The sequence below is a fragment of the Kryptolebias marmoratus genome, linkage group LG24, assembly GCF_001649575.2.
Source record: "Kryptolebias marmoratus isolate JLee-2015 linkage group LG24, ASM164957v2, whole genome shotgun sequence".
Taxonomy (NCBI): Eukaryota; Metazoa; Chordata; class Actinopteri; order Cyprinodontiformes; family Rivulidae; genus Kryptolebias; species Kryptolebias marmoratus.
Genome location: NC_051453.1, coordinates 19223243 through 19250275, shown reverse-complemented (window position 1 = coordinate 19250275; position 27033 = coordinate 19223243). Strand labels below are relative to the sequence as shown.

At 38.2% G+C, this 27033-nt stretch overlaps 1 protein-coding gene across 6 annotated transcripts in view; it reads right to left on the bottom strand.

The window, feature by feature from the left end:
• lpp (LIM domain containing preferred translocation partner in lipoma) overlaps nucleotides 1-27033 on the bottom strand; it is a 193850-nt gene that overhangs the window by 32849 nt on the left and 133968 nt on the right. For all 6 annotated transcript variants that reach the window (XM_017423523.3, XM_017423525.3, XM_017423524.3 and 3 more), the window contains one exon: nucleotides 18762-18858. In XM_017423523.3, the coding sequence (XP_017279012.1) occupies nucleotides 18762-18858 (97 nt within the window). The remainder of the gene's footprint in view (nucleotides 1-18761; nucleotides 18859-27033) is intronic.

Genomic DNA, 27033 nt, shown 5'->3' with positions numbered 1-27033 from the left:
GTTAGAATTTGTTGTGTCCCAATTTTGAGATTAAAGTCTTTGTGTCAAGAATAAAGTCCAATAAAGTCAACATTCTATTTCATATTTCATTTAATAAAACCTATTTTTAAGTAAAGAGTAACTAGTTTATTTACACAAGATTTATGGCTGTTGTAGGTCTTTCCTCCAATGCAAAAGGTGGACAATAGTGTGTTTACCTGAGTGTGTCTTTTTATTTTAGCTAAATATCTCTTGAACCGCTGGACATAATTTACCGAAACTTTCAGAAAATATTCACTACATGTCCATCTTAACTTTTTTGAATCAAGTTGATTCAGGATGGCCACCACAGCTAATCAATTTCAGCAAACACAAAAATGCTATAACATAATTTTACAGATATTGTGCTAAAATTTGTTGTGGAAGTAGCTGAGACTCATCATCAACAGTTACTCTATGTTTTATTTTTGTTTCTATTTTAAGGTTTTTTTCAACATTTTGACTTTATTCCAGCCAAATCTTTTCTCAAAATTTCTATGTTCTTAATATCCTTTTCATTTCTTTCCTTCTGAGAGACCCTAATAGGCTGTCTTAACCAAGAAACTGCCACTGTGTTGGTATTTACTCAACTTTTTAAAGGTAAAACGTGTAAAGAATGATCCCAAGCTGTCCGATTCTGCTGAAAATGTTTAACACTTGTTTTTTTTATTGTTAAATCTACAAACCAAATAAGTTGAAGATAAACTTAGATATTTTAAACGAAAGACAGTTCATGTCATAGGTTAGTCTTACAGATTATTAAAAAAATGCCTGGTTATTTTAATTTTTAAACACTGAAAGGAGCAAAAAACAAAACAAAAAAAATTGTATAAATTTTGTTGTTGATGGATAATATACATATTTTAGTGCACATTAAAAGTGTTTAGGATATTTCAAAATCTTCAAAGGCCTGAAGCAACAGGATCTGTTGATCAGCTCATCCTACTTCGTACCAAAAAACTTGGCGTTGTCCCTTTAAATGCATTTCAGAAGCTCTTCATCTTCATTTCTATTTCAAACACACTGGATAAGGAAGGATTAAATACTATAATTATGTCACATTAAAGAAACCATACACATCACTAAAGAGTGACATCTGTTCAAAAAGTCAGGCTTTAAACGATAAAACGAAAACTTTAGAAGAACAAGGAAGTCTTTGTAAAAAAGGGGCCACAAGTGAACTGATATTATTGCTCCACAAAGAGCCTGATTGCGTACGACGGGACATGGCATTTGGATATCTTTAATTGAGTTGGAGATATCTTTAATTGAGTTTAAGATGTCCTCGACTCAATGCAAGTTATCTTCAACCCAATTAATAACTCTGTCAATTTAATTACTGGTATCTCACAATTATAGGGTCTGAAAAGATATCTGTTTTATTTTTTACACATCTGAGGACAGATGCCATCTCTCAAAAGAAGCTTGATACAGTATATTTAATTAATTCAGTTCAATGGATCGTTTTTCCTTCCTTTTTTGCTTCATCTAAAAGCTGATTTGGAGCGCTGATTGACACCCTGTATGTTCTGAACAGAGCAGTTCAGGCGTGTTACAGACAGAGGCGAGACACTAACCGGGGGGAGATAAAGTATCTGATCTTCGCATTTTCACACTTCAACTTGCTGTTTTCGTATCAAAAATTCAAACAGAGTATAAAGCAGAATCTGTCTCAGGTATCAACGTAACTTTTGGTCGTCACGTGTCGACAAGATTGAATATCTGCTTGACTGCAAGGCTGGTTAATAATTTCCTAATCTCAGAGAAGTCATTATCTTAAATGGGCCGCTCCACGAACAGAGAAAAGTATCTTAAAGGATGAGCAGATCTGCAACTTTCCTGGCAACATTTTGAAAGAATTATTAGAATGTTCAAATACTGATTTGACATTAAAAGACTCATCATTCACTGACGGGTAGGAAAAAAAATATAAGACAAAGAACTGACATTTAACTTCTGAAAATTCTTATCAGAGCTGCTTTTTGTACATTAATCTGGGAGCTGCCGTCATCCCTGGAGAAACAGAGCACCAACAAGTTTTCATAAAGCCTCCAATCGGTTTCATCTGCTCCCGCAGCTCTATCCACACCTCAATTACAGCTGCGTTACCTACTGTACAGGGAGGCAGATTAAACAAACTAGTGACGGCACGTCTCCGGGGGACATGTGGGTGTCAGTGGAATCACAAGCAGGGTAATCACTTCAGAGAGCCAGAGGGAAAGAGAAAGGAGAGAGAGCTAGTGAGAGACGGAGCCCGCCAAGCCTGTTAGTGGCTCCGGATCACAGGCCATCTTCAGTGAGCGGATGAGAATGCCAAACATGTCCCACAGGGCTCCCACTTTAAATAACGAGCAGGAAACCTCTCGGAAATCCTTTTCCTTTTGGCAGCCTGTGATCGCGAGGACCCCGAGGAGCTATTTGTGCACCTCTGTGGATACAATGTACGCAGTTTTACGCACACACATTCACACATCACAGCGCGGGAAAAAAAAACTTCCGTTAGACACGCCACACATGTAGACATGCACATACAAACACGGAGACATGTAATGTATAGTGCATGCGTACACACTTGTCATGCCACGCTGCGTGCAGCCCACACTCGAGCTCACATCATCAGAAAACACGCAGCAGATCTGACGCCGTCTACAGCCGGCCTTCAAGCTGCTGGAGGCTTTTATTTCTGCACTTTTTATCTTCTACTTAATCAGGATTACAAGCACTTGGTTGTTACAACAAAATACAGCTGTGGTCTAAAGTTTACACTCATGAGCATGAATGTCCATAATTTGGGGCTTTTAATGATTAATTAGACTTTTTCAGGGTGAAATGATTATACAAGACACAACGTTAAACCTATCCTTATTCTTTACGCGCTTTTCCCTTTAGTGTCTGTCTCCAGCGGTCATTGTGCCAGAGGCAGGGCACACCCTGGACAGGTCGCATGTCCAAATGATTTTTCAAAACAAGATATGGATTTGAATTTATTGTGAATTTTCTTTCAGCCACACAGGGTCAAAATTATTTATAAAGGCTCATACATAAGTTCACCTAAATCTTTTAACAAGTAGAACTAAAAGTTCACAGATGTCTTAACCTGACAGACCAAAACCTAATAACTTCTCCTTAGTGATTATGATGGACTGTAGCTTGTAATTTCTCTTTGCCAGCTTAAAAAAGGATTGGTTTTTGACAGCACTCATTAGACTGACCAATACTCAGAACAGTGGGGAAATTTCAAGGAACTAAGCGGAAATTGAAAGAGGAAAATTGTAGATTTACCCAAGCTGAAAAGCATTTTGGATCCATTTATAAACAACATTCGATTCTAAGATCATCAGTTCAAACAATTGTACATACAGTGAGTACTTTAGTATTTAGATGCGTCACCACATTCCCAAAGGTTTGGAAGAATACCTAGACTGTTGCCCTAGAACATTATTCTCCAATCCCGATCTTCGAGGACCAGGATTAGAGCAGGTGTTTCTCTGCTTTGACACACCTGGTTTGAATGACTGAGTGATAAATAGACTTCTGAAGAACATGAAGACCTGCTGAAGAGAAGGGAAACAACTAAAGCATTCAGGATAGTAGCTCTGAGGACTAGGATTGGACACCACTGCCTAGAGTAATAGGAGATGGGTTTTCAGGAACCACCAAGGCTCCAGTCTACCATGAACTGGAAACTGCGGGAAAACGCACCTTTAAACTCAATGGACAGGCCAAAAGTCTTCAAGAAAAATGTTTTATGGTCAAACAAGACAGATATTGAGCTATTTGGCCAAAATAAAAGAAATTGCCCTTTCTGACTAAAAAAACAAACAAACAAAAAATACCCTTCCATATTTTAGAAAAAAAAGTCAAATTTCTATCGAGTAACACCATTTATATGAAAGTATGTAATGTTGCATAAATATTTACCTCTTTAAAGTGACTGTCCTAAATCAACTCTGCCCATACAACACAGTTCTTTAGCAGAGACAGCATCAGATAGTCCTACAGGATTTCTCTATATTTTGTGGCATTTATTTTCCTTTTTATTTTTACAAGCCTTCCAGGGCCAGTTGCCGAGAAGCACTTGACCAGGGAGTCTTCCACATGCTGTCTGACAAACTCTAATCAAGATTTATAACAAGTTTTTTTATTTTTTTTCTCTCAACAGTGGCTTTCTCTTTGCTATTAATCCTAGAGTGTTGAAGAATATGGGCAACAGCTGCTATATATATATATATATATATATATATATATATATATATATATATATATATATATATATATATATATATATATATATATATAGTCTCTCCATCTCACCTGCTGAAGCTTGTACCTCCTTCAGAGAGCTCACAGGGGTCTTGGTGGTCTTTCTCACAATTCTCCTTCTTCAGGGTCACTCAGTTTGTGAGGACGGCCTGCTCTTGGTAGATTTACACATGTCCCATATTCCTTCCATTTATTGATGATGGATTGAACAGAACTCCTGGGAATATTTAGGGCCTTGGAAATCCTTTTGTAGTCCTCCCCTGACTTGTACTTTTCGATAAAGTTTTCTGATCTGAATTAGGGGAGTCACTTTAAAGGGGGTGAATATTTATGCAGTCACGTAGTTTACATTACACTTTTTTATTTAATTTGTATTACTCTGTAGAAACTACGGGTAGGGCTTATTTTTAAATTATTTTTATTTTTGTCAAAAAGGCCAATTTACATTAACCATGATTGATTTTAAACATTGTTTTTGTTGAATATTAGTTATTCATTAAAAGAACAAATAAAAACAGAGATTAAAGAATTTAACTACAAAGAAGACAGACATTAAGTAGGAAATGCACATTGCAAATCATCACCAGAGCAGAAAATATTTGTATCATCTCCAAAAAGTTCCATTTTTAATACTCTGGACACATTGCTTTTGTAATTACAATACATTTTCCATCACAGTTGTCATATCATCCAGCATCCTAAATTTTAATTGTTTGTCCACATATGATGCCACTCCTCCACCTTTATTTTGCTGACGTATATCCCTGAATTTGTGGTCCTCCAGTTCAAAGCACATCCTTTGTCCAAATTAATCCATGTTTTAGATATGGTAATGACACTGAAAAGTTGGTTTGTAAATTTCATGACATATTAAAATTTGCTTGTAGAGGTCTGCTGTTGAAATGGATAATTGATTCTCAGCGTTAATTTCCTAGTTGTAATAATAGAAATCAGTCAACTTTAAGTTTATTTAACTAGAAATGATATTAATGGATGAAGAGAATCATGACTTGACTCTTTGATTATATCAGCTTATTCAATTAAAAAAATATAGAATACAGTTTAAATTTAGCCTTTTTGTTTAATGTACATTTGGCATGATAAAAATTCATTTTTTGTCAGTTCACTAGATTTGACTTGACTAAATAAACCTTGCGGTGTGTCGTTTGTTGGACTAAGAAGAGACCCTAAAGAAGTAATGGTAAGAAGGGCCTGTTTTATAGAGTTAAGACCTGCTGGATTGATGGTATCATTTACTTTTGAGGCTTCAAACTCTGCAAAGAATATTAAACAAAGCAGAAAACTGCTGCAGGTTTCATACCTATCCTGTAATGTTGCTGCCGAGTGTTGGAGCTTGAGGTCACTTTTGAAATCATCCGATGCTTTCTGGCTCCAGCCAGAAACACTCAAGAGCTGAAACACTCAAATGTGGTTCTTCCATTTAACACAAGTGGTTTAGCTCCTGTAAAGTCTTTCAGAGGGCGCTCTGAACATTACTCCACAAAGTATAAAAAACAAAACAAAACAAAAAAAACCCGCAAAGCTTTTCAGTGTTGTTTCTAAAAGCCCCGCTGCATGATGACAGAGAGCAGTGAAGAGTGTTTTACGATTCTTCACATCAATTATTTCACACATCTGTGCTGGAAATAAGCATTCTCAATTTTGAGACACCACTTCAATTGACTCGTTGAATAAAACAGGACAGCAATTGAAGCAACGGTGTATTTACCCCCGTGGAGATGATCCCAAATACTTTCGAACTATTTCAGCCGGGCATAAAGGAATCATGAAAAGCCTCACCGCTCCCCTGCGTCCCCCTTTGCGCGGGGAGTGGAACCACAGTCTTGATATAAAAACTTCAAATAGTTCCTGTTGAACCAAGGCGGTGGTGATGGGGTGGGGGGGTTCATTTACACTTTACTCACTTTCTTTGCTTTCATTCTTCAAGCCTCAGAAGTGTCTCTTCTCTGTTACATCGAAAGTCAAAAGGAGGACTGAAGAGAGGAATCTTTTCTTCTTTTCTCTCCTTTTTTTTAATAAAAGAAGCACATTCCCTGTGAGCTACAGAGGCTTAGAATGGTTAGACAATTTAATTGGATAAAAGGAAAAGATTAAAGAGGCCCTGACTTTGTTCCATAAATAATTGATTTCTAATGTATTTGTAGTGGCAGTGAAACGGCGTTGTTTGGGATTGGGGGATGTTGAGTGGCAGAACGCTTCAGATTTCCCTCAGTCTTTGCCTTCTTTGTTTTTTCATGCTGGGATACTGAAGCGGCATGAAAGGCAGAGAGGGAGCACACTTGCAGCTCAATTTGATCTTACATCGTCACAAATCAAAGATCGTGCATGTAAAGAAGAATCGCAAGGAACTTTTTTTTTTTTTTTTTGGGGGCCCAACTTTTTCACACTGTTACTAAAGAATACAATCCTGCTGGTGCAACCCTTGCAAACCCCAAAGGCAAAGCCAGCAACTGCAGCTTGTATCCAAAACTAATAAAAGAAGCACAATCCATTCAGGGATTACAACTGAACTCGTATGCTTGGATTAAAATGTCTGATAGGTGTATATGTCAAAACACACAGCATTTGAAACTATTCTGGAGCCTATATATATATGTAAAAGTAGAAGAGTTTAAAATGATTTGTTCTACATCAGCACAAAAACACTGCAGATTTTAAACCATAAAGCTACAATTTAGAGTGCTGCAGCCATCAGCCGTTTTACACAGCTTCACTTGATGTAACATCAACATTGTGTTGGGCTAGTTGATGAACATAAAATGACATAACGCAGTTCAAAATGTTCTATGTAAATCACAGAACATTTTAGCATTGTACGGTGACCACAGCTGGTCCAATCAGCTCTAAAAACAATCAAAACAAAACTTTAAATTAAAGAAAAAGTCACCACGCAGTGTCCTGGTAATCCATTTCTTAAATTGATTCTAACAATCCATTTATTAAAAACTCCAAAGGTAGTCTGAGGGATGATGTCTTTAAAGATGACAGTGTTCACACCTGTATTTTGTGTCATCAGTGTTATCAGCTCACCTAGGACAGATGTTGGTGACAGATATTAATGAGTCCAATAACAGACATTTTCTGCTGCATGTGCACCTCTTTTACCAAAAGAGGTTTTGGTAAAAAAAAAAAAAAAAAAAGAAAAGAAAAATGGAGATTAAAAAAAGGTAATTTTTTTGGTGCATCAAAGTGGACTCAAGATACGCTTGTGGGATATAGTAACACAGAAGTCTGTTTCACTGATACCTTGTATCACTTTGTGCCTTAGAAACCACAACAATGAAGCTATTTTAACAGATTTTTTTTCCTACATCTATCTCACTTTATCCTAAACCTGTCATCAATAAATTCCAATCATGTCCAAGAATGATTAATAACAGAAAAGAAATTGTAAACTGTATCACATGGGTAAAACAGTGTTTTGGGAGAATCTTCAGTCAAGCTAAGAATATTCTTTCTCTGTATTATGTAAATAATGCGGCCATTCTCACCTCCTAGTGGTGCAAAAAATAAATAAATACATTTCTGGCGTAGTGTAAATGACGCCTCTTTGTGAACCCAGATATAAAAAGTTGACTGAATAAAGGTACAAATCAGGTTTTCACAATTAAATAAAGACAAATAGGCAAGCAAGTGGTTACCAAAATTATTATGAGTCTAAAGAGTTTAACTTCCAGCCACTGATAAGCCAGAGGTTATAATTTGTGTACTGCTTCATTTATTTCCCTTCTAGGTTAATGTGCTTTGTTGCTTCAGAATGCCCTTTGAGCAGCCTGACAATGCTGTGGCCCTCTGTTTCTACGGGATGACAGGAGAGAGAGCTGTCATCGCCGCATTTCAATCTCTGAATGCTTCTTTTCTAACCCCTGCCTTTAATCTCATTCCCAATGTCAGCAAATAGCAATCTGCAGAACTGCTGCGGCAATGGTGGAGGATGGAGGAGAGGCGAGCCTGTGCCACTACGCATTACAGTTCGGCCTGTCAGGGCCCACGGCTGCAGAGCAAGAAGGGTGGGGGTTCACAGTGTAGGTTACATGTTTTAGTAGCAGGTTGGCAGGAGCAATGTACAGGGGTGCCAGGAAGTGGGAGGGCCAGGTGAGGGTGGGAGAAAGAAAGAGGGGGGGAGGAAAGCAGGAGACAGGTAAAAGAAAAACCGCCTGTGTGTTTATACTCTGTTTATTCATGCGCACCAGTATTTCTCTGCGCCTGCATGCACGAGCGCGCGGACTCAAATGTTTACTCACAAATGAAATCTAGCAACGTGAGCGCCCGCAAGCCTCAGCTGGGCTCGCACGGCAGCTGATCTTGCAAGCCTCAGTGGAGCTGTCTCATGGAGGCAAGATAGCAAGAGCCCGAGCCTGGCGGGGGGAGGAGGATGAGCTGGGGGGTGGTGGTGGGGGAGGGTGGTTACCTCACGTGAACCGTTGCCAAAAAGTGGGCTTCTGTCGCTTGGAAGAGAGGCCCAACACTGGCATCAGCTGAGAAACTAGAAAGCAGCATAGCGAGGTCAGCAGCAGCGAAGACAGTGAGAGGAAAACATTTTGTTAGAAGAAGAATCTGCTTTGGACTATCTGCTCAAAACAAATATGATCAAGTACTGAAAACATCACATGACCAGATCCAAGCAAGATGATGACACGGCAGAAAAACGGCTGCCATCTCATTCATAAAAGAACCGAACTGTAGGCAGTTCAAACAAAAGGAAAGCTGCTGGTAGTTGCAGAATTTATTCAATCTGGCAAATTTGTAGATTAAGACTCAAAGCATTTCTTATTATTTCCATGAGAAAAAAGCTCTTAGAAGTCAAATCCGAAGCCTGACACTGACATGGATGCTGGATTTCTCTTATAAAAGGAAGCTACGATGGATCATCCGCGGGTATTGTGTTGTATAATTTAGCCTTGTGCAGTCGTACATTATAATCCACTGTAGGTGGTATAGTGATGCTTGGGCTTAAGACAAGTTGCCATGTCACCAGACTGCCTTGTATGCTCGCCTCCTCCCCCTGGGTGGTCTGTGACCTCCTTCCAGCAGCATTATGCTTCTGTCTCATGGTGCCTGCTGAACATATTCATTTGATTTTAAGTTATAAACCTGCTTAAAACTCGTTATGGTTCCATGGTAACACCGTGTGTGGTTTAATGTGAGCCTGTCACAAAAATTACTTACTGTAAAAATGCATAGACATAGCCTGAAGATCATTCACGTTGTTTGTTTATTTACATGGAAATGCCACCATGATACCAGAACAAACAGCTACATCTTTATGACCAACATTTACAAGAGGTTCAGGAGCCTGAGTAGTTTGTCAAAGTGCCCTGAGGAGAAAGAACTAAAAAGGAAAAAAAAAGTGCTGAGACACGATTTGCTGTCATCCCTTGTTGCAGTGATTCCGTTTTCTTATCTCTTCAACAAGATAATGTTTATTTTCACTTCATTTTTTTTCTTTTCTATTCTATTCTATTAGATAAGATTATGGCAAGGCAGCGAGTCAAGCAGTGGTTAGAGCTGTTGAAGGTCGCAGGTTCACTTCCCAGCCTTTCTGTTTGGAGTTTACATGTTCTCCCTGTGCGCTCATGGGTTTTTCTCCCAATACTGCAGTTTCCTCCCACAGACCAAAAACATGTATGCTATATTAAATGATAACTAAATTGTCCAAAGGTGTGAATGAAAGTGTGAATGGTTGTTTGTCTGATTTGTCTTTGTGTTCCTATCATGGACTTGTGACCTGTCCAGGGTGTCCCCCCTGCCTCTCACACAGTGACTGCTGGGGACAGACACCAGCTCCCCCCGAGACTGAAAACAGAAAAAAGGGTAAAGAAAATGGATGGATGACATTTTATATAATATTATATTGAGGGTGTTTGAACAATATTTTTCCAGTTCCATTATAGATTTTGATTTGCTACTTCACTCACACCTTTGAAAAAGCCTATGCAAAAAAATACATTAAAATACATGGCTCAATTAAGAATAGTGTGCTATGACTTTTTCTAGTAACAGTGCGTCATATGGACAACAGCTACAACTGGATTTTAGTGAAATGAATGAGAAAACCTAACCCTTTTTGGAGCTCTATTCACAGAAGAAACAATGGTTCACAGAAAGTCACCTATTTCTAGACTGAACTGGCATATTAATATATATTTTTAGTTTTTAGATAATCAAATCTTGAGTTTTTGCCCAAATTTTTGCAAGCAAACCCTTTTTCCTCTCACAGTCTCATTGGCCCCCACTGTATTTGAGCTCAGAATTTTCCCATGAAACTGGCAGCGAAGGGTCTTAAAACTTGTCGTATCTCCTACATAAAACACTAGAGCTATAACATTATGTAATGGACTATTCTGGTACTTGCAGTTCAGAATTTTTTTGCAGTACAATTTATAGTTTTACACAACTGCTATTTTGTTTAAGGGTTACTGTCTGCCCGTCTTATATGGGGTGCAGTCAGGGAGTGAGACACAGGTGTGTGGGTAACTCTAATGAGGCATTGTCAGCAGCTTTAACATTTGCATTGGCATCTTTCAAACATTCTTCAGATATTATAATACATTACATTACATTATATTATGATACAAATTGTTTCACAGTATGTTGTTCAGGTTATAAAACGTTGTAAAACAAAAATCACAGCAAGAAAATTCACCTAATTGCCTTCATGTCAATTAAACTCAACTTTTTCAGACATTTGCATTATTTGCAGCAGGGTTCCTTCTGAATGAAAACCTGTCTCGATCGCCACAAGAAAACACCTGCAGCACTTTATTCTAATAAACTCCAGAATTTTACATCTCCGGGGGCTTTTTGATGGGGCTAAGAAGATTGATAAGCCAATTCTTTTATAGATGAATATAAGACCATATGTGCTTATCAACCAAAGTCAGGAAGTGTGAGTTGATTTCGTAAGCTGACCAAGTGTTGTGACAAAGCATAGTGCGATTTTGATTGGTGAGTTTGATAAACCAAAAGTTTCCCTGTGTAAGATTTTATTATTGAACCCACTTTGTGCTACAGTATCCTGTTTTGCATTCTGAATAAATTTTCTGAATATTTATTTACATATTATCAGTTCAGATGGGAGTGTAATGGAGACACTCCTTTATAAACTAAATGGAAACACTTTTCTGTGATGGGGGAGAAGGTTGGCCAAAGGCATTTAAACATTGGGGGGGTATATTGTGGAAGATTGAGGAAATGGGAGTGGGTGTGTCTTTGTTTTTTAAAGTAGGTTTTTCCCTCTGTCAGAGATCCCACTTGTTGTTGTGACATGTAGAGGCACATCTAAAAGCAAACTCCTCCGAGACAGCTGAGGGCGACCTCAGTAAAATGCAAATGAACTCCACCAGAGGATCTTAGAGAAAACACAAAGCTGTCTAAACTGGAAGGCTGTTAATATGTTAAGTTTTGACGCTTTATTGTGTGATGAAGAATTGCAGACAGCTCCACAAAAGCAAGAACCCAAACTTTTTCTGACCCAGTTACCTCAGCTGTTCTGACTCTGGCCTGTGGTGTTACTGGAGTTCTGCCTCCATATGTATCGCTTCCAAGATTCCTCATGAACTTTTCATGTGAGGTGTCTTATAAATTATGAGGGCTCCTCTCGACAACATTATAGAGAAAAAATAAGTCTGCCTTTTCTTTTTCTGGCTCTTATCATAAAAAAACAAAGGACAGCTCAAACAGGGAAAGCCTCTATTTCCCGACAGCTCAGAGTCCTGTGCGGAGCCACATGAATCTCTCCGCTAATTTCCAATGACTTCTCTCCACCATCTGATTATAACATTTATGCCCTGGCTCAAAAATCTCACTGGAAACCTCTCAGTATAAATATTGATTGGCTATTAAAATTTCACATCTTAATTCAGTGCGATACTGAATGTCTGGGATCACAGGAAGGAATTCTCAAAATGTCGTTTGGGTGTCAAAAGGAGAAATAGAAAGTCATTCTCTGCAGTGAAGGAGCTACACCGTGCAAGTATTATCATCGCTAATTGTAAATAATGCAAACCATCTCATTCTTTCAATTATTCAGCTTTATGTCCTGGTTTTGGGTTGACAGAAATGTAGTGATGACAAAATATTGTAAGTTCCTCTGATGCACAAATGCCAAGGCATCTGTACTGTGAGCTGAGTAGCTGTGTCTTATTAGATTTCCACAAACACAGTACACCTACGCACAACCTAAGTGGATTAAATATGACGGATGATGACATTTGGAGAAAAGGCTCTTTCAGATTACTCAAATCTAATCTGGAACTCTAAATCAGGACTAATCAGTTGCTTTTCAAAGAAGCTTCAATCACAAGAAAATTTTCTGGCTTGCAAACTGGGTTTCTCACAAGAAAAGCCATTCTTTTATACTGCACCATTTTTAGGTTTTTTCAGGTTTTTTCTCCCCCCCCCCGCCCTTCTTTTTACAGCTTGATGTATTTGCATTTAAGAACGGCTGCTTTCTCTCAGCTCGTCTTACTACAGAAAGTCTTCAAAGACTTGTCCGGTGTAATTGCTGGACTGCAGCTGACGTATGAAAGCATAACAATGTTGTGTAACTTCGAAGCTCAAATGGCACTAATGAAAAGTTTCCATGTGACATCACAGGACCAGAGTGTAATGTTAATTTAATTCAATTAACCCCCTGTGGACCAATGAAAACTCACTGTGGCCATTTTAGATTAGAGGCTTGTCAAAGACGTTAGTGACACCAATAAAACTTTGCAATATGAAGACAATGATCCAGTCCAGCAGTGTGTTAAAGATCGCAGCCCCACTTTGATTAATCTTGTTAATTACTAGCCTTAGGGTTTCAAAAACTGCAAGCCCCTTTTTCTCCCTTTATCCAAACCAAAAAGCGGCCCAAGTGCCATCCGATTCTTTGTAATTATAAAAGTCTCATACTCTGGGAATTACTTTCCCCATAGTTCTGGATATACAGTGGGAAACATGCTGGACTGGAGTTAATTTTAACAAACCGTGGTGACTTTATGTACATTATTCAGTGGGGGAGGAGCAGGGCTCGGCGGATTTGCAGAGCAGCATGTTGCCTGCGCTTGAACTCTCTCCTAATGAGTCCCAGCAGTCACCTCAGTCGTGGGCTTCTGCCCTCGCTCTGTTCCTATCTCTCAGTTAACTCAGCTGTTGTTTAACCACAACATGACCCTCCCTCCCCCACTTCTGCTTGGGCAACATCCAGCCACAGTCAGCTGCGGACCCACACTCCATCCTTAACTTGCTCCAGCTGCCTCAGATTCACTTGTGACCCATTTCTCAACTCCCATGTCCTTGCTTTAACCAGCCAATGTCTGCATGTATGGTATGGAGGTGCACAGAGGGGCTGTTCAAATTTGTTACTAAATTCACTTCTGAGTTATCAAGTTGCAATTGGATAGCACTAAATACAATAGGCTTAATAGGCACTGAAAACATCTTCCAACGATTTAACGTCTGAGTGAAGATGTTTTAGGTTGATCTTTTTCTTTAATTTCTTTTAATTTTCTTTGTTCTGATTGTTTTTTAGCTGTTTGTACCCACGGTGGTCACCTTCAAAGGTGGTCTGGACCTCTTTTATCTGCATACGTTTGGTGGTCTGAAAGCAGTCTGATCTGAGCTGCATTGTAGGACCTACTACTGAACTGATGTGAACCCATACAAGCAGCAGAGTAATCACCTGGACAAGTCAAAACAAAACAAAAAAAAGTCTGCTTTAGTAGCCAACTGATTAAAGACAATTCAACAAGCATCTATCAGAAAATTTTGAAGACATAGCTTTTATTTTATTTGGGCTTTTTTCTTTTAATTTTCATGAAATGTTTATCAGAATTCTTTGTAATAAAATCCCAACAAAAAAAGACTTAAATTAATCATAACAGATTGCCAGGATGCAGTGGGTTGAGTTTCTGTTTAATTTGTGTGCTCTGATTGTTTTTGAGCACAGTGGTTACTGTAAGCTATAATGTACTGTATGAATGACAGAACAACAGTCTGAGAATGTTTTTGTGGCATTATATTTACCTAAATATAATGTATTTATAATGCATTTATATACAGTACTGTTGACATTTACAATAGAGCTGTGTACAACAGCTGACAGCTGAAAACGCACCATGTTTCACCGTGATGGATTTTTACAGGTTCAAATCTTCAGTCTTTGCTCTGACACTGAGCTCTGTCAAGTCACTAATCATTGTTTGCTCCTCTACTTCTCTTATATTGGGAATGCTATGTATTAAGCTTATCAAGAGATAACCACAAAAATGCAACTCAAACAGCTCTGAACCGTGTTAATGTTGAAATAATGTAGTTCCGATGTGTGAATGTGCTGTAAGTTTTACAGAAGCATCAGCACACCTACTGATGACCTGTTTGTTGCTCACTGACAGACCACTGTATGACATAGCTGTGTATAACTGCATACAGTGTGGTTAATTATCATTCAAATACAAAAACATGTTGAGGTAAACATTTAAACGGCAAGGTGTGAACACTGCTGACACTTGCAATCAGATCACCAAAAACAGATACAATGTTCAAAGTCTGGACAGCCTCAGAGTTCATCTTGTGCACATTCACCCACCATTTAGGCCACCAAGGCCTTTTCTCTGTCAAACAACTGCACTTTTTTTGAGCCAGGAGATTCATTTGACCTACGTCTAATGTGAACCAATTAAGGTCTTTACATCAGGGTGCACCAACGTGAAGCAGAATATCTCTTAATACCAGTTAAATACACATCCTTGTAGCTATAATACACCTACACATACTATCATGGTATGTGCTGTGTGATTAAGTGCTGATATAAAGCATGCTGCAGAGTCCCACTGAATGAGGTATCTAATGGGCATGGTAACTAATTCCAGGGCAAAGGGGATTAAAGGCTAAAGGAGGGAGAGCAGCAGAGGGCTGGCAGCGGAGGGTGCAGGGGGTGGAAAATAGAAATGAAATACAAATGCACTGAATCCTTGCCTCCTGAATCCTATTTTGCAAAATAGTATTAAAACAGATGTTTTGTTTAATCCTGGCAGTTAAATATTTTCAGATGCAGATGGGAGGAAAATTAAATCTTTAGTGCTTAAAAGAGAAAAAAAGATTTATTGAAAAATATGAACAATCAAACAAAACTGCGACATTTCAAAGAGGTAAGTTATCAATTCCTAATACTACACTTTTATATCTCTTTAAAATCTGGATGTTTTTTTTGTTTTGTTTTGTTTTTTTGTCCTGCTGTGGCATCTCAGGCATACCATATAGAGAAGATGGCTGCCTACATGTCCCATAACAGATTTAATCTACAATAACGGTAGCTCAAGATGAGAATCCTAATTGCATGATTTATTTTATTGAATCAAGACTGAATCTGAATCTAGCATCAGAGTAGGCAAGCCACATTGTTGTAATAGCAACCTGTTTGTATGACCTTCAGTTATCAGGACTTTTTTTGTGAATCGGTGTGTGAACTTGTGTGTGTGTGTGTGTGTGTGTGTGTGTGTGTGTGTAGAGGGGTGGGGCGAAAGGGTACGTGTAACAGAGACACAGTATACACATATACATACATACACACATATGAAAATACATAAAAAATACAAAAAAATAATAATAAAATCAATATCACAAATTACAAATATATATAGTATATATTATAAGCAAGAACTCTGTTAACAGTTTTAAGTTTTAAGTCTCTACCTGAAGGTCTTTCTGCTGCTATTTCTAAATAAATGTAAAAAAAAAAGGAAAACTAGAGGTTGAAATAAATATGTAGCTTTCTTTGAATCATAAATACCTGCAAATTGTACCCTGTAGCCATGAGCCATTTTCTAAAAACAACCTTTAGGTATTCCCTCACTAAATCTGTGGGTCACTAAGAGAACTAATCTAGAAAACCTTATGGCAGTTTTGTATTAACCGTTTATCCGTAAGTTTTTAAAAATGCTATTTCTGCAAGCAGCTAAGGCAGCTATTTTGTTTTAGGAGTGACACTTCCAGCTGAGAATACAAGTACATTTTCAGAAGAAACTATTGTTTGGTTCAAGTCAAGCACAAAAGCAGGGCACAAGGAGAGCTTTGAGTCACCTCATCAGCTGATGTCCACTGCATATTTACTCATATTTTATTTAGCAAAAAAGACAATAACTATCTTATCTTTTTTATTTTATCTGCTTGTTCAGTTTGAATCATTACACAATCGTGCACAAAAAATATGACTTTTTTTAGCTGGTTTTTTATGTTTCAAAAGACTTTCTGAATATCATGATACTAAATATAAACAATATTGGAAATGTAACATAAGCATTTTGTCAGATTAATGGGATTTTAATTTTTTTAATTTTTTGCTTATTTCCAAAATACTATTTTTTTCGAAGTGAAAACAAATTGCCATATCTATAATGCTCTTCCAGTTCTTTGACTAGTATTTTACATCCTCGGTTATAATATGACTTATAATCATTATTTCTTTAATTTTTCCAAAGCTAGAGGAAGGCAATTCAGATATTATATTTACTAATGAATGCATCATCAGAAGTCAGAGTGCTAAATAAACGTCTGTCACTGATAAAATGAATCTATATGAGGAACTAATGCTATGTTGCTTCACTTTGTCTTCCGCTTTAACCAGGCTTGTTTAACCCATTCCAGTTTCTGGGCTTCAATTCTATTATTTATATTATTTTATTTAAATCCTAAGTAAAATAAAAAGATTTGTTGCATGGCAGTTGAGCAACGTTTATCACCTGCCTAAAGGTGGATGATAGAGTTTTAGCCTGTGCCTGTGTGTGCAATCCTGTCTGTCTGTTAGAAAAATATCTCATAAAACTACTTGATGAATTTTAATGAAACACTGAAAGTAATCATTGGATGGACATCTACAACTAATTAACTGTTGAAGTAAACACAATTCAAAATGATTGCCACAACTAATCGAACTTAGCCAACACAAAAACAGTTGCAACTCAACACTGCAAAAATCTGATGTGGTAGCAGCTGAGAGTCATTCACAGCAAATACTTTGAATGTGAGATTGCACATAACATTACTTTCAAGGCTTGACCAAAACAGCTATTAACTTTGATCAAAAATGGCTACAATCTGTCATTTTAACAAAAGATGATCTTAGTCTAAAACTCTGGGGTGAAAGGCGCTGGGCGATATGCATTCCTGAATTCTAAGCCTTTAATAATCTAACAATATAATCAGTCATATATGTTGATCTGTACGGGTTACTTTAGAATCAAGTCCAACCCACAACTCCACAGAAAAACCAATTTTCTGTCTGTTGAAGTGAGCGTGATGTCAAACGATCTTTTTTACAAAGAATAAAAACTATCTGCCAAATACTGAGCAAAATAAGAGAACAGAATAAAACCTCAGCACTAAATCAACTCTGGAACATTATCCAGAGGAATATTAGGAACATTTTTATCAAAGCAAAATCTGTTCAGTTCAGGTTCACAACTCTATTTTTGATCTATAATAAGTGTTTCTACACAAACACACAAAAAAGCTTTGAACCCAGCATACTGCATTATTTTTATAAACAGAACACTTGGACATGAGACATTAAGTGTGATTACATCAACAGTGAAAAGAAACATGGCTTACAGGAACATTTTACTTGTTCATGTTGGTGACTTATTCATAATTGGCCCACTGAACCGGGCTGAAGGAAAAAAAACAGCAATAGAACGCTAAAAGCAAACATAAAAAGTCTACCATCCTGATTGATTTCCTCTGACCTACACTGGTAGTAAAAGTACAAAAATTACAGAAAACATACCCTATTTCTGGTACACATTAGTGAAAATCTAATATGGATAACGAGTTAACTCCTACAGTACAAGGAGAAGATTTCTAATATAGGATTAGTTTGTGTAGGTAAAATGACAAGACTTACATTTTCATTGTTACAATTATTGGGCTTTTTGTCAACTAAAATTCAAGACTTTTAAAAGATATTTTGTCATACCACAGTATTATACTTTGCATCATTTACAGCTGAAGTTATTCTCCCTTCACACTTGATTAAGGTGTCACTATTATGTAAAAATCATCCAGAATGTGGATGCTTTGTGCTCGGTCTTGAGGTATGCAGCGTACTGTGCTCCTCATGGGTGTCATGTGTCCACAATGGTTTTGAGACCAATGAGGCCAGCAAAGCCACATGGGCAACAACTGCAATCAGGCAATCATGGAAACAACCTAGCACAGATGTGATACTTATAGCTGTATCCTGATGTGGTCTGAAAGAGTCATACCAGGGTGGATGTATAGAGTGTGAGGAGGGGGCAGGAGAGCATTTTGGGATGCAGAAAATAAAGAAAGGTATATTACTAAGAGTGTAGCAGCAGCGAGAGTGCCTTTAAACTGAAGGTTTTTCAGAATTGCTGCAATAGCTAAGTTGTAATAGGTTATGGAGAGGTTGTCATTCAGTATGAAGGGAGCCTTACAAGTAAAAAAAAGCAGCTTCTTACCAAAATAATCCTCAGATGGAGGGTTGTCCATGTCAAACAGCATCTTCTTGGTCAGGCGATCCAGCTCATCTTCTGGGTGAGCCGTGGGAGCACCACCCTGAAAACCAAATATAAAATTCATCAATAAACAAAAAAAAAAAAGTTAAAAATGAAGATGAAGCACTGTCTCAAGGTGGAACAGAACACATTCAGTGTAATTAACATGCTGTGTATGAACCTCAGTCTGGTTTCCCCTCTGGCATGTCTGACCCTGGCTAAAACCCAGCTCAGGTTTCCTTTTGTGCCCAGTATGTGGGGAGAAAAAACTGTGACCCTGACTGATCCTTCTGTTTGTAAAATATGATAGCAAAAGCAGAAAAAGAGGCAAACATTATGAGACATCCTCCTTTCAAGCCTGGTACATTTGGGTGATAGGTCGGGAGATAGTTATTCAGATGTACTTTGAGCACAAAAAGACTCGAGGTGAGATCTGCACTGGGGTTTAATCTGAGATAGGCTCTCAAACAGATGACATAACTCTCTGAAGAGGCGTCTTTCCTCATTTCCTTGTAAGCCTGCCCTTGTTCTTATCGTGCCGTCTCTGACATCTGCCTTCTGTGTTCTGTTTTGGGCTGACGTGTTGTGCTTGACATTTTCTGCCAGTCACCCTCAGAGCCTGAGAATCCCCTTCTCCTCCAGCTCTGGCTCAATCCCATCACAGGTACCTGTTTGTCCTTTTCAGAGACCCTCGGAGGCCTGCACTCCATTCACTGCGCGCTGCGTGGCTGAGCCGTTTTAGAAAACAGTGATCCTCTGATGGCCTTCCTTAGATTGGCCGGATCTTTACAGTAGTTTTGATTTTCAATATCGCTGCATGGCCTGAAATCTGAGCTGACCTTTTTTGGTGCTCCTAATTGTGACATTTGGGATCTAGGGGAACATTAGCAAACATTCTGGCTTTTTACTCATTTTTTATGTGTCATATAAGAGAATCTATATTGTCAATGAGAGCTTTAATTAAAACATATTTTTGGATTCTGAATGTAAGAGTAATTAACCTGGTATTATTGAATGTGCATTATTCTTTTGCATTTAAGCTTTAGATGCTTAAAAGGATATGGTGAGGGCTCAATTAAACCCTGTGATATTTGTTTACAGACTCAGCACTCAAAACCATTTGATTCTAACAATGTTTTTAAGTCAAAATATCAAAAAAGATTTAAAGAGTTTAAAGAGAGCATTTGTGTTTTTATCTAAAAAGAACATGGAACAAAGTACAACATAGTTAATTCTTTGAATAACAAGATGTATGATTAAAATAGTGAAGATTAGTGTTGTAATTTCCCATTTGAAATCACAATGAATGTACTCTTTTACTGCCAAAAGCATGACACAATAACACAGCAGTGTGTCAATGGTGCTGCAGAGGTTTTAAGTTCACTGTAGGGCAGCATTTTGTTAACATTAGAAGATTTCACACCTAAAAATTAAAAAGGTTTTTTCCAAAAACAAAAATAATCATACTCCCAGTGTTTCCACACAATATTTGGTTTGTATCAGGTGATGTATGTAAATAGCTGTGTAGAGTGTAGAGGAGCACAGTGGTAGCGTACCCATGACAAAGGGTTCGTGTGCATTGTTGTAGATTGGTTGTTGAAAACTAAAAGCGGGACGGGCCACGCTGGCCTCTTACCAAGCCTACAACTCTATCACACCACCAGCGTCATGCTAACACCAAAGCATTGTCAGCTGCCCCTGCTGTCCCAAGATGACAATGCCAACTCCCACAGCAGGGCGAGACAAATTGCCTCTGAAGGCTCTGGACTCCATAAGACATCAAGAAGTCTGTTCGTGGACACGTGGTTGCGAGACAATTGTTTTCGCACAGTCCACGAGACACTCAGATCAGAACTCCTGGGAGGATCCTCCCTCCTCTTACAGCGTTAAAATGAGTTTCTTTCCGCTTGCTTCTCAACTCTCCCTTCCATGTACAGAATTTTGCTTTCCTTATCCCGACGACACATGTTTTTTTTTTTGTTGTTGTTGTTTTTTTAACAGACTGAGACAGTATATGGCAGTATGCTGCCGAACGAGGCATATGTCCTCAGGGCCACCACAGCCACGAAAAGCTGCCTGTGTGTCTGCATGGTCTTTTTAGGTTAATAGGTTTTTTAGATTTGCTGGAACAGTTGTAAAGACGGCTGTATTTTCTAACAGCCTCACAATGTACTAAAGTACTAAAAACACAGCAGCAGCATGATAGCTTTCATACTGAAGGAGGATTTCCAAACTTGCAGCAATCCAACCATGTTAAACTTGTTGTTTAGGTCACAGAGAGCACAGTGGGGTCTTACCCAAGGTAAAGATGTAAAACTTCAGGCTAAAAGATTTCAAAAATGCATTGTAGTCTAAAAAAAAAAACAGAAAAAGAAATACAGCCTTGTTTTGATATTGGATGCATTTACATCTAACACATCTCTGACAATGTTTGTTTATATGTGCCGCTCCACACCAAGCTGCTGTTCCACAGAGTGGACAGAGTTGAAGATAAAAAAAATGATTTAAAAAACTTGTTTTGGTAGCTGTATGCAAGTTAAATTCATATAAACATGGAATACATCAGCCCCTCCGAGAAAGATTTCTGAATAAAAAGCCACTCTTGACATTTATGAATGATGTAAAAATGTCCTGAATTATTAAAACACTGTAAACATCATGCTGTAAGAAGGCCAGGAGGCGTAAGATCTTTTGAGGTTTATGAATAGTGTAGCTTCATCAATTCATTTAAAACATGGGCCAAATTTTCAACACATTTCATTGACAAAGCAACATTTTCCAGGCCGAGAGCAGGCAAGTGTGTTTTGAAATTGTTTTTTGTTTTAGTGGTCACTGCATTTCATTTTTTTTCTTTTTAAATCAGTTCTAACTAACAGAGTAAAACAATAATAGCAATGAGGTGCATATGCAATTTTATCAGTTACAGCAGGGAATTTTAATTTATTGAGCTCAAATTAGCCACGTTTTTTTGGAAAAGAATATTGCTTTTCCATGTTACATTAAAAAATTATACTGTACTAATTGCTGAAGTTAATGTTAAAAAAGCAGAGCTGTTACATTTCTTTTAACCAAAGAGAAATTTCTGCTTGAGACTGGGGGCCAATTTCTGGATGCCACTAATTGCCTACATAGTGGGTTGATGTTGTTGCCTTACAACTTTGTAAATAACTTTTCAATGTGATCAGAGGTAACGGACCTACACAAAATACTCAAGCTTAATAAAGTCAATTGAAGGAAAAAAACTTGTTTTAAATAATTCTAAAAAATAAAAAACGGTGGGCGCACGTGTTTAAACTACCCACCCCCCACTCCAAAAGTCAATACTTTTTAGCACCAACTTTTGCAGCAGTTTCAGCAGTAAGTCACTTCAGGTTCATCTCTATTATCTTGGTCCATCTAACCACTGGAATTTTTGTCCATTCTTTGTGACCAAACTGCTCCACCTCCTTCAGGCTTGATTGGTGCTGCATGTGTTCAGCAACCTTTAAATCAAACCAGAGATTCTCAATTGGACTGAGGTCTGCACTTTGGCCAGACCATTCCAGGACATTTAACTGGTTCTCCTTAAACCACTGGAGTGTTGCTTGAGCAATGTGTTTGGGGTTATTGTCCTGCTGGAAGGTGAACCTCCATTTATGTCATCCATCTTTCCTTCAACTCTGACCAGTATCCCAGTCCCTGCTGATGAACAACATCCCCACAGCATGATGCTGCCACCACCAGGGATGCTGCCATCCAGTGTGGATGATGTTTTCAACATGATGAGAGGTGTCAGGGTTGTTCCACACATGGTGTTGACCTTGATGGCCAAAACGTTTTAATTTTAATCTCATCTGACCACAACACCTTTTTCTGCATGTTTGGGGAGTCTCCAATATGCCTTTTGGTAAACTCCAAACAGTCCGCCTTCTGTTTCTCTTCAAGCAAAGTCTTTTTCCTGGCCACTCTTCCAAGAAGCTCAGCGCTGTGCAGATTACAGTGGTCCTATAGACAGATCCTCCCATCTCTGCAGAAGCAGTCCATAAGGGTTATCTTTGGTCTCCTGGATGTTTCTTTGATTCTTTACCTGGTCTGAGTTTTAGTGGGCAACCCTATTTTGACAGGTTTATTGCGGTTTCATTGTATTTCTATTTCCTAATAACAGATTTATTGGAGCTCTGTGGGATGTTCAGTGTTTGGAATATTTTGTTATAACTTTACCTGACTTGTCTTTCTCCACAACTTTGTCATTTTATCTTTGCCTTTACTACTTAGAGGTGTTGATTCTGGAGGCTATCAGAGCAGGTGTATACATACTGAGATCATTGGACACTAGACTGCCCACAGATGGCTCTTATTGAACTACTTCTGTAGCTTCTGAAGGTAATGGTTGGGGCTTCAAAGCAATAAGGGTGAATACTTCAGTTTTGTATTTTTAAATTTATTCAAAGAAGTTCTTTTCCACAATTGAATTTTATTAATCTGGAGTTTTTTTATAAGGATTAATTACCTAAAATCAAAATGAAAATCCATTTAAATTCGAGTTTGTAAGGCAACAACATAAAACAATACAAAAGGGGGAGAATACCTATAAAAAATATTCGGCTGTAAAAGAGGTTTAAAGTTGATTTTTTTTTTCCTCCAATCAAGAATGTTCCCTTTCATTAACTTGACTAACTGCATGTGTCAAACTGACTTTTAAGCATAAGTAGTTTTAGCTTCAACAATACAACAAAGGTGGTATTTCAAACATACAGCTCAGGGTGTGCAAAATGAGTCCAGTCTGTGGTTTATATCCAGCACTGAGGAGAAATGCTGAGCTCTGCTTACTGTCCACTGTGTATCAAGGAGTGACTAAACTTTATGATGCATGACGTGCACTTGGCCCAGCTCAGGATGCAGCATGCTGATAATAGAAGCTCAAACTGTAGGGCTCATTAACTCTGACGGATCAACACGTTCAATGTGAGAATCCATCTGCCATGCAGGAGCACTCCTTAGAGAACAGCTGGGTCTGGATTCTTTGGCACCTTGTACCTTTTCTGTTGTCAGGAGCAAGGATCACATAATAAAAGATTAGAGGGAGATGAAAGAGAACATTCCTCAGTACTTAAGTATTCCCTTTTTGCCCCCTTAAATGACCTACCTTTTCTTGGAGACACAGCGGTCAAAGGTGGTGACTGAATTTAGACAACATGCTTCACACACAAACACAAAAAAACTGTTCAGTGTTTATATCTCTTACAGAAGTTTTTGTTGTTGTTGTTTTTTTTCCAGACAACCTGTGTTGTTAATTTGAGACCGCAAAGTAGACAACTCAACACCATTAATCTTAGCTCCACATCAAAAGCATGTCGGAGAGGAAACGAAATGCTGCTATAACCAGAAACAGACTTTTGACTTTAAGCTTCATTTATATCTTATCCACTCTCCGCCGCCCTGCAGCAATGCTCTGCCAGAGAGTTTAAAGCACCTTGTTAGGGAGTCTTTTGTGACAGCATGGAATAATTTTTCACTTGAATAAGAGAAAGAAATTGCTTCCCTGCGTGCTTTATGATTGCTTCGCAGCTCCTGTTCAGCTTTTCAGAGACAACAATAGAAGCCGTAAAGCAGCTATGCGTGCTGCAGACGTGATTTTCCAGTTATGTCTGGCTCAATTCTGCAAATTGTTTGCCTGTGCCCTCAGGACACTCAGACCCTGTTTCATTGAAGTTTGAGCTTGAATTTAGTGGGTTAACAGCTGCACCTGTTTTCCACTGTTACGTACACTGAGGCTGAAGAGGCTCATAGGTTTCGGTCATCTGCTGCTTGCTTTTCTGCCATCAGCTGTGACACGTCTAAAAGACATCCTGATGGACCAACAAATGCCCTCAGATAGATGATTTCCTGAGCATTGTCAAACGCCAGACCACTTACAATCAAAAACAACAATAACGTGTGTAAGTGACCGCCGCTATGTGCGACTTGATCCAGCCTGACAGAGTCTGGGAGCTGATCACTGCCTGACTGCCACATCTATGAATAAAGCTGTGTGCAGCACTCACTGTGGCATTGGCATTGTGTCAGAAGAGATTAAGTGAGGAGTGGAGTAAGGGGTGGGGGGGTTTGGGGGTGGCTTTCCTGACAGGCTTTCTCACCTGATGCCCTGACAGCATCACGTCCTGCTAGAAATCAAACCTCAGGCCTTCTCCCTCCTGCTTCCACTGAAGTGACAGAGACAACTGTTCTCAGGTCAGCAGAGCTGCACCTTTTGTTACAGCAGGTGAAACAAGCGTAGGAGAAGATGGAAGTCTCAGCTTTTTACGTACATCATCTGCTAAAGTGGAGAACATACAGATCTGTATAAAGAAACCTGGCAGAGAGCACCGAGTCTGTCACAGTAATCACACAACATCTCTCTGCTTTAATGTGAGGAAGATGGAAATGATTTATCAATCTAATCCTCCTGGAGCCGGGACCCAGACGTACAACTCATACATGCATTATTTAGAATTTTAGATCATTGTTTGCAGATTTCAGTCACTAAGGAATATGTGTCGAGCTTCAGCTGTTAGTTTAGTCGCTTCATTTGTTTGACAAACAGCTGCCGTTTCCCTTTGCTCACGAGTGGAGATTTTATGTTAAATGTTTAGATGAGGTGAAAATACTGGTTCGACGAAGGAATAAACTGTAGCTAATGAAAGTCAACATGTAATTGCCTCAAACAACTGATTTTAGATGACCAACACATACAGATTTTTTTGTTTAAACCAAGCTGGAAGTTTCAGAAAGAGTTAACAGGTTCCCCCGCTCTGAGAGGACTGACTGCTGTCTACTGCAGGCAAGATACTGACTGCTCATAATTCCACTTTATATAAAAAAGAGCTATCTTTGAAGTATATTTTTCAGCAACATTACTGACAATGCAGACAGTAGAAAATAGTTCAATATATTTACAACACTAAGGTATTTTTGATTTAATTAAACCTGACTAAATTTAAACGTCATGGTCTCAGAAGGAAGCTGTGGGTGAGACAGTAATGCATTCACAGTGAGCCAGCAGAGAAATCTTTCTTTTCTTTGGTTGTACAAGGTGAGCGTTGTATGACTCAGGTATTCAGTTCTCCACAAAACTCTCATTCATGATCAGAAGCCTCACCCAGTGTGAGAGAAGGTGGCGACTCAGATGGCAATAAAACATGGAAAAAACAGAACGTCTAATAGGAAAGAATGTTACATTATGCAAATTCAAAATCAGAGGTTTTGCTAAACAACTAACCAATCTGCACATTCATCAACAATTTCTGAATTCTTGAAACTGGAGAGGACAATGGGCTGTGCATCTCTGCTCTGTGGCCAGAATAATATGTCTCAGTACACTGGTAATAATTCAATTCATTAAAAATACATAAGCAAAAAAAAACAAAACAACAATACAATACAGATCTGCACCTAATCATGATACAAATCAACCTTTTCTCGAAAAACAAAACCAATTCCGCCTTTAATCACAATACAATGTGATTCAATAAGAATTTGATTAAACACATTTAGATAAAATAAAATACAAAAAAGGAATGGGTCAATTATTGAGACTATTTTTACTGACTTAAAAGAAAAACAACTGCTCATGAACAAGTCTTGTTTAAAATGAGAAAACACTGTCTCAAAACTTCCCTCACAAATAATACACAAAAATGCATTGTACTGCAAATTAATTAAAACTACTAGCAACAGATGTGTGTAACTTAATCAGTGAGCAGCAAAATTCATCTTCTATAATATAAATAAGAAAACACAAATTAACTTTTTGTTCTAGAATGTTAATTGAGCCACTTGGTAAGAGTGAAGCACACTTTCAGTGTTTGTTGCTGTTTATACTGACACTGCTGCAGTTCTTCTCCTGAACAGTAGGGGTTGCTAATGAAAAACATTACTGCTAAATAGCAGAAACTGTTGCTTAGTGGAAGTGCGATTAAAATGCAAAAAATAGGGTAGGAAAAACACAAGTTTGCACCCCCACTGAAAAAAAAAATATATATATATATATAATGGGGTGGAGTTGCTCACGCACTGATCAGATACCTATTGTTCTTATATAATGGTTGAGAAAATAAATTTTCGTCAAGAACCTAAGCTGTGACACAAACCAGATAAAACAATTAATTCTTTAAAAACATACTCAGTGTTTATCATGTTGTCATTTTGACTGATAAAAATTAATCTCTGGGTCACACGATGATTTTGAGACAGCTTGATTTGTTTTGCTTTCTGTTGG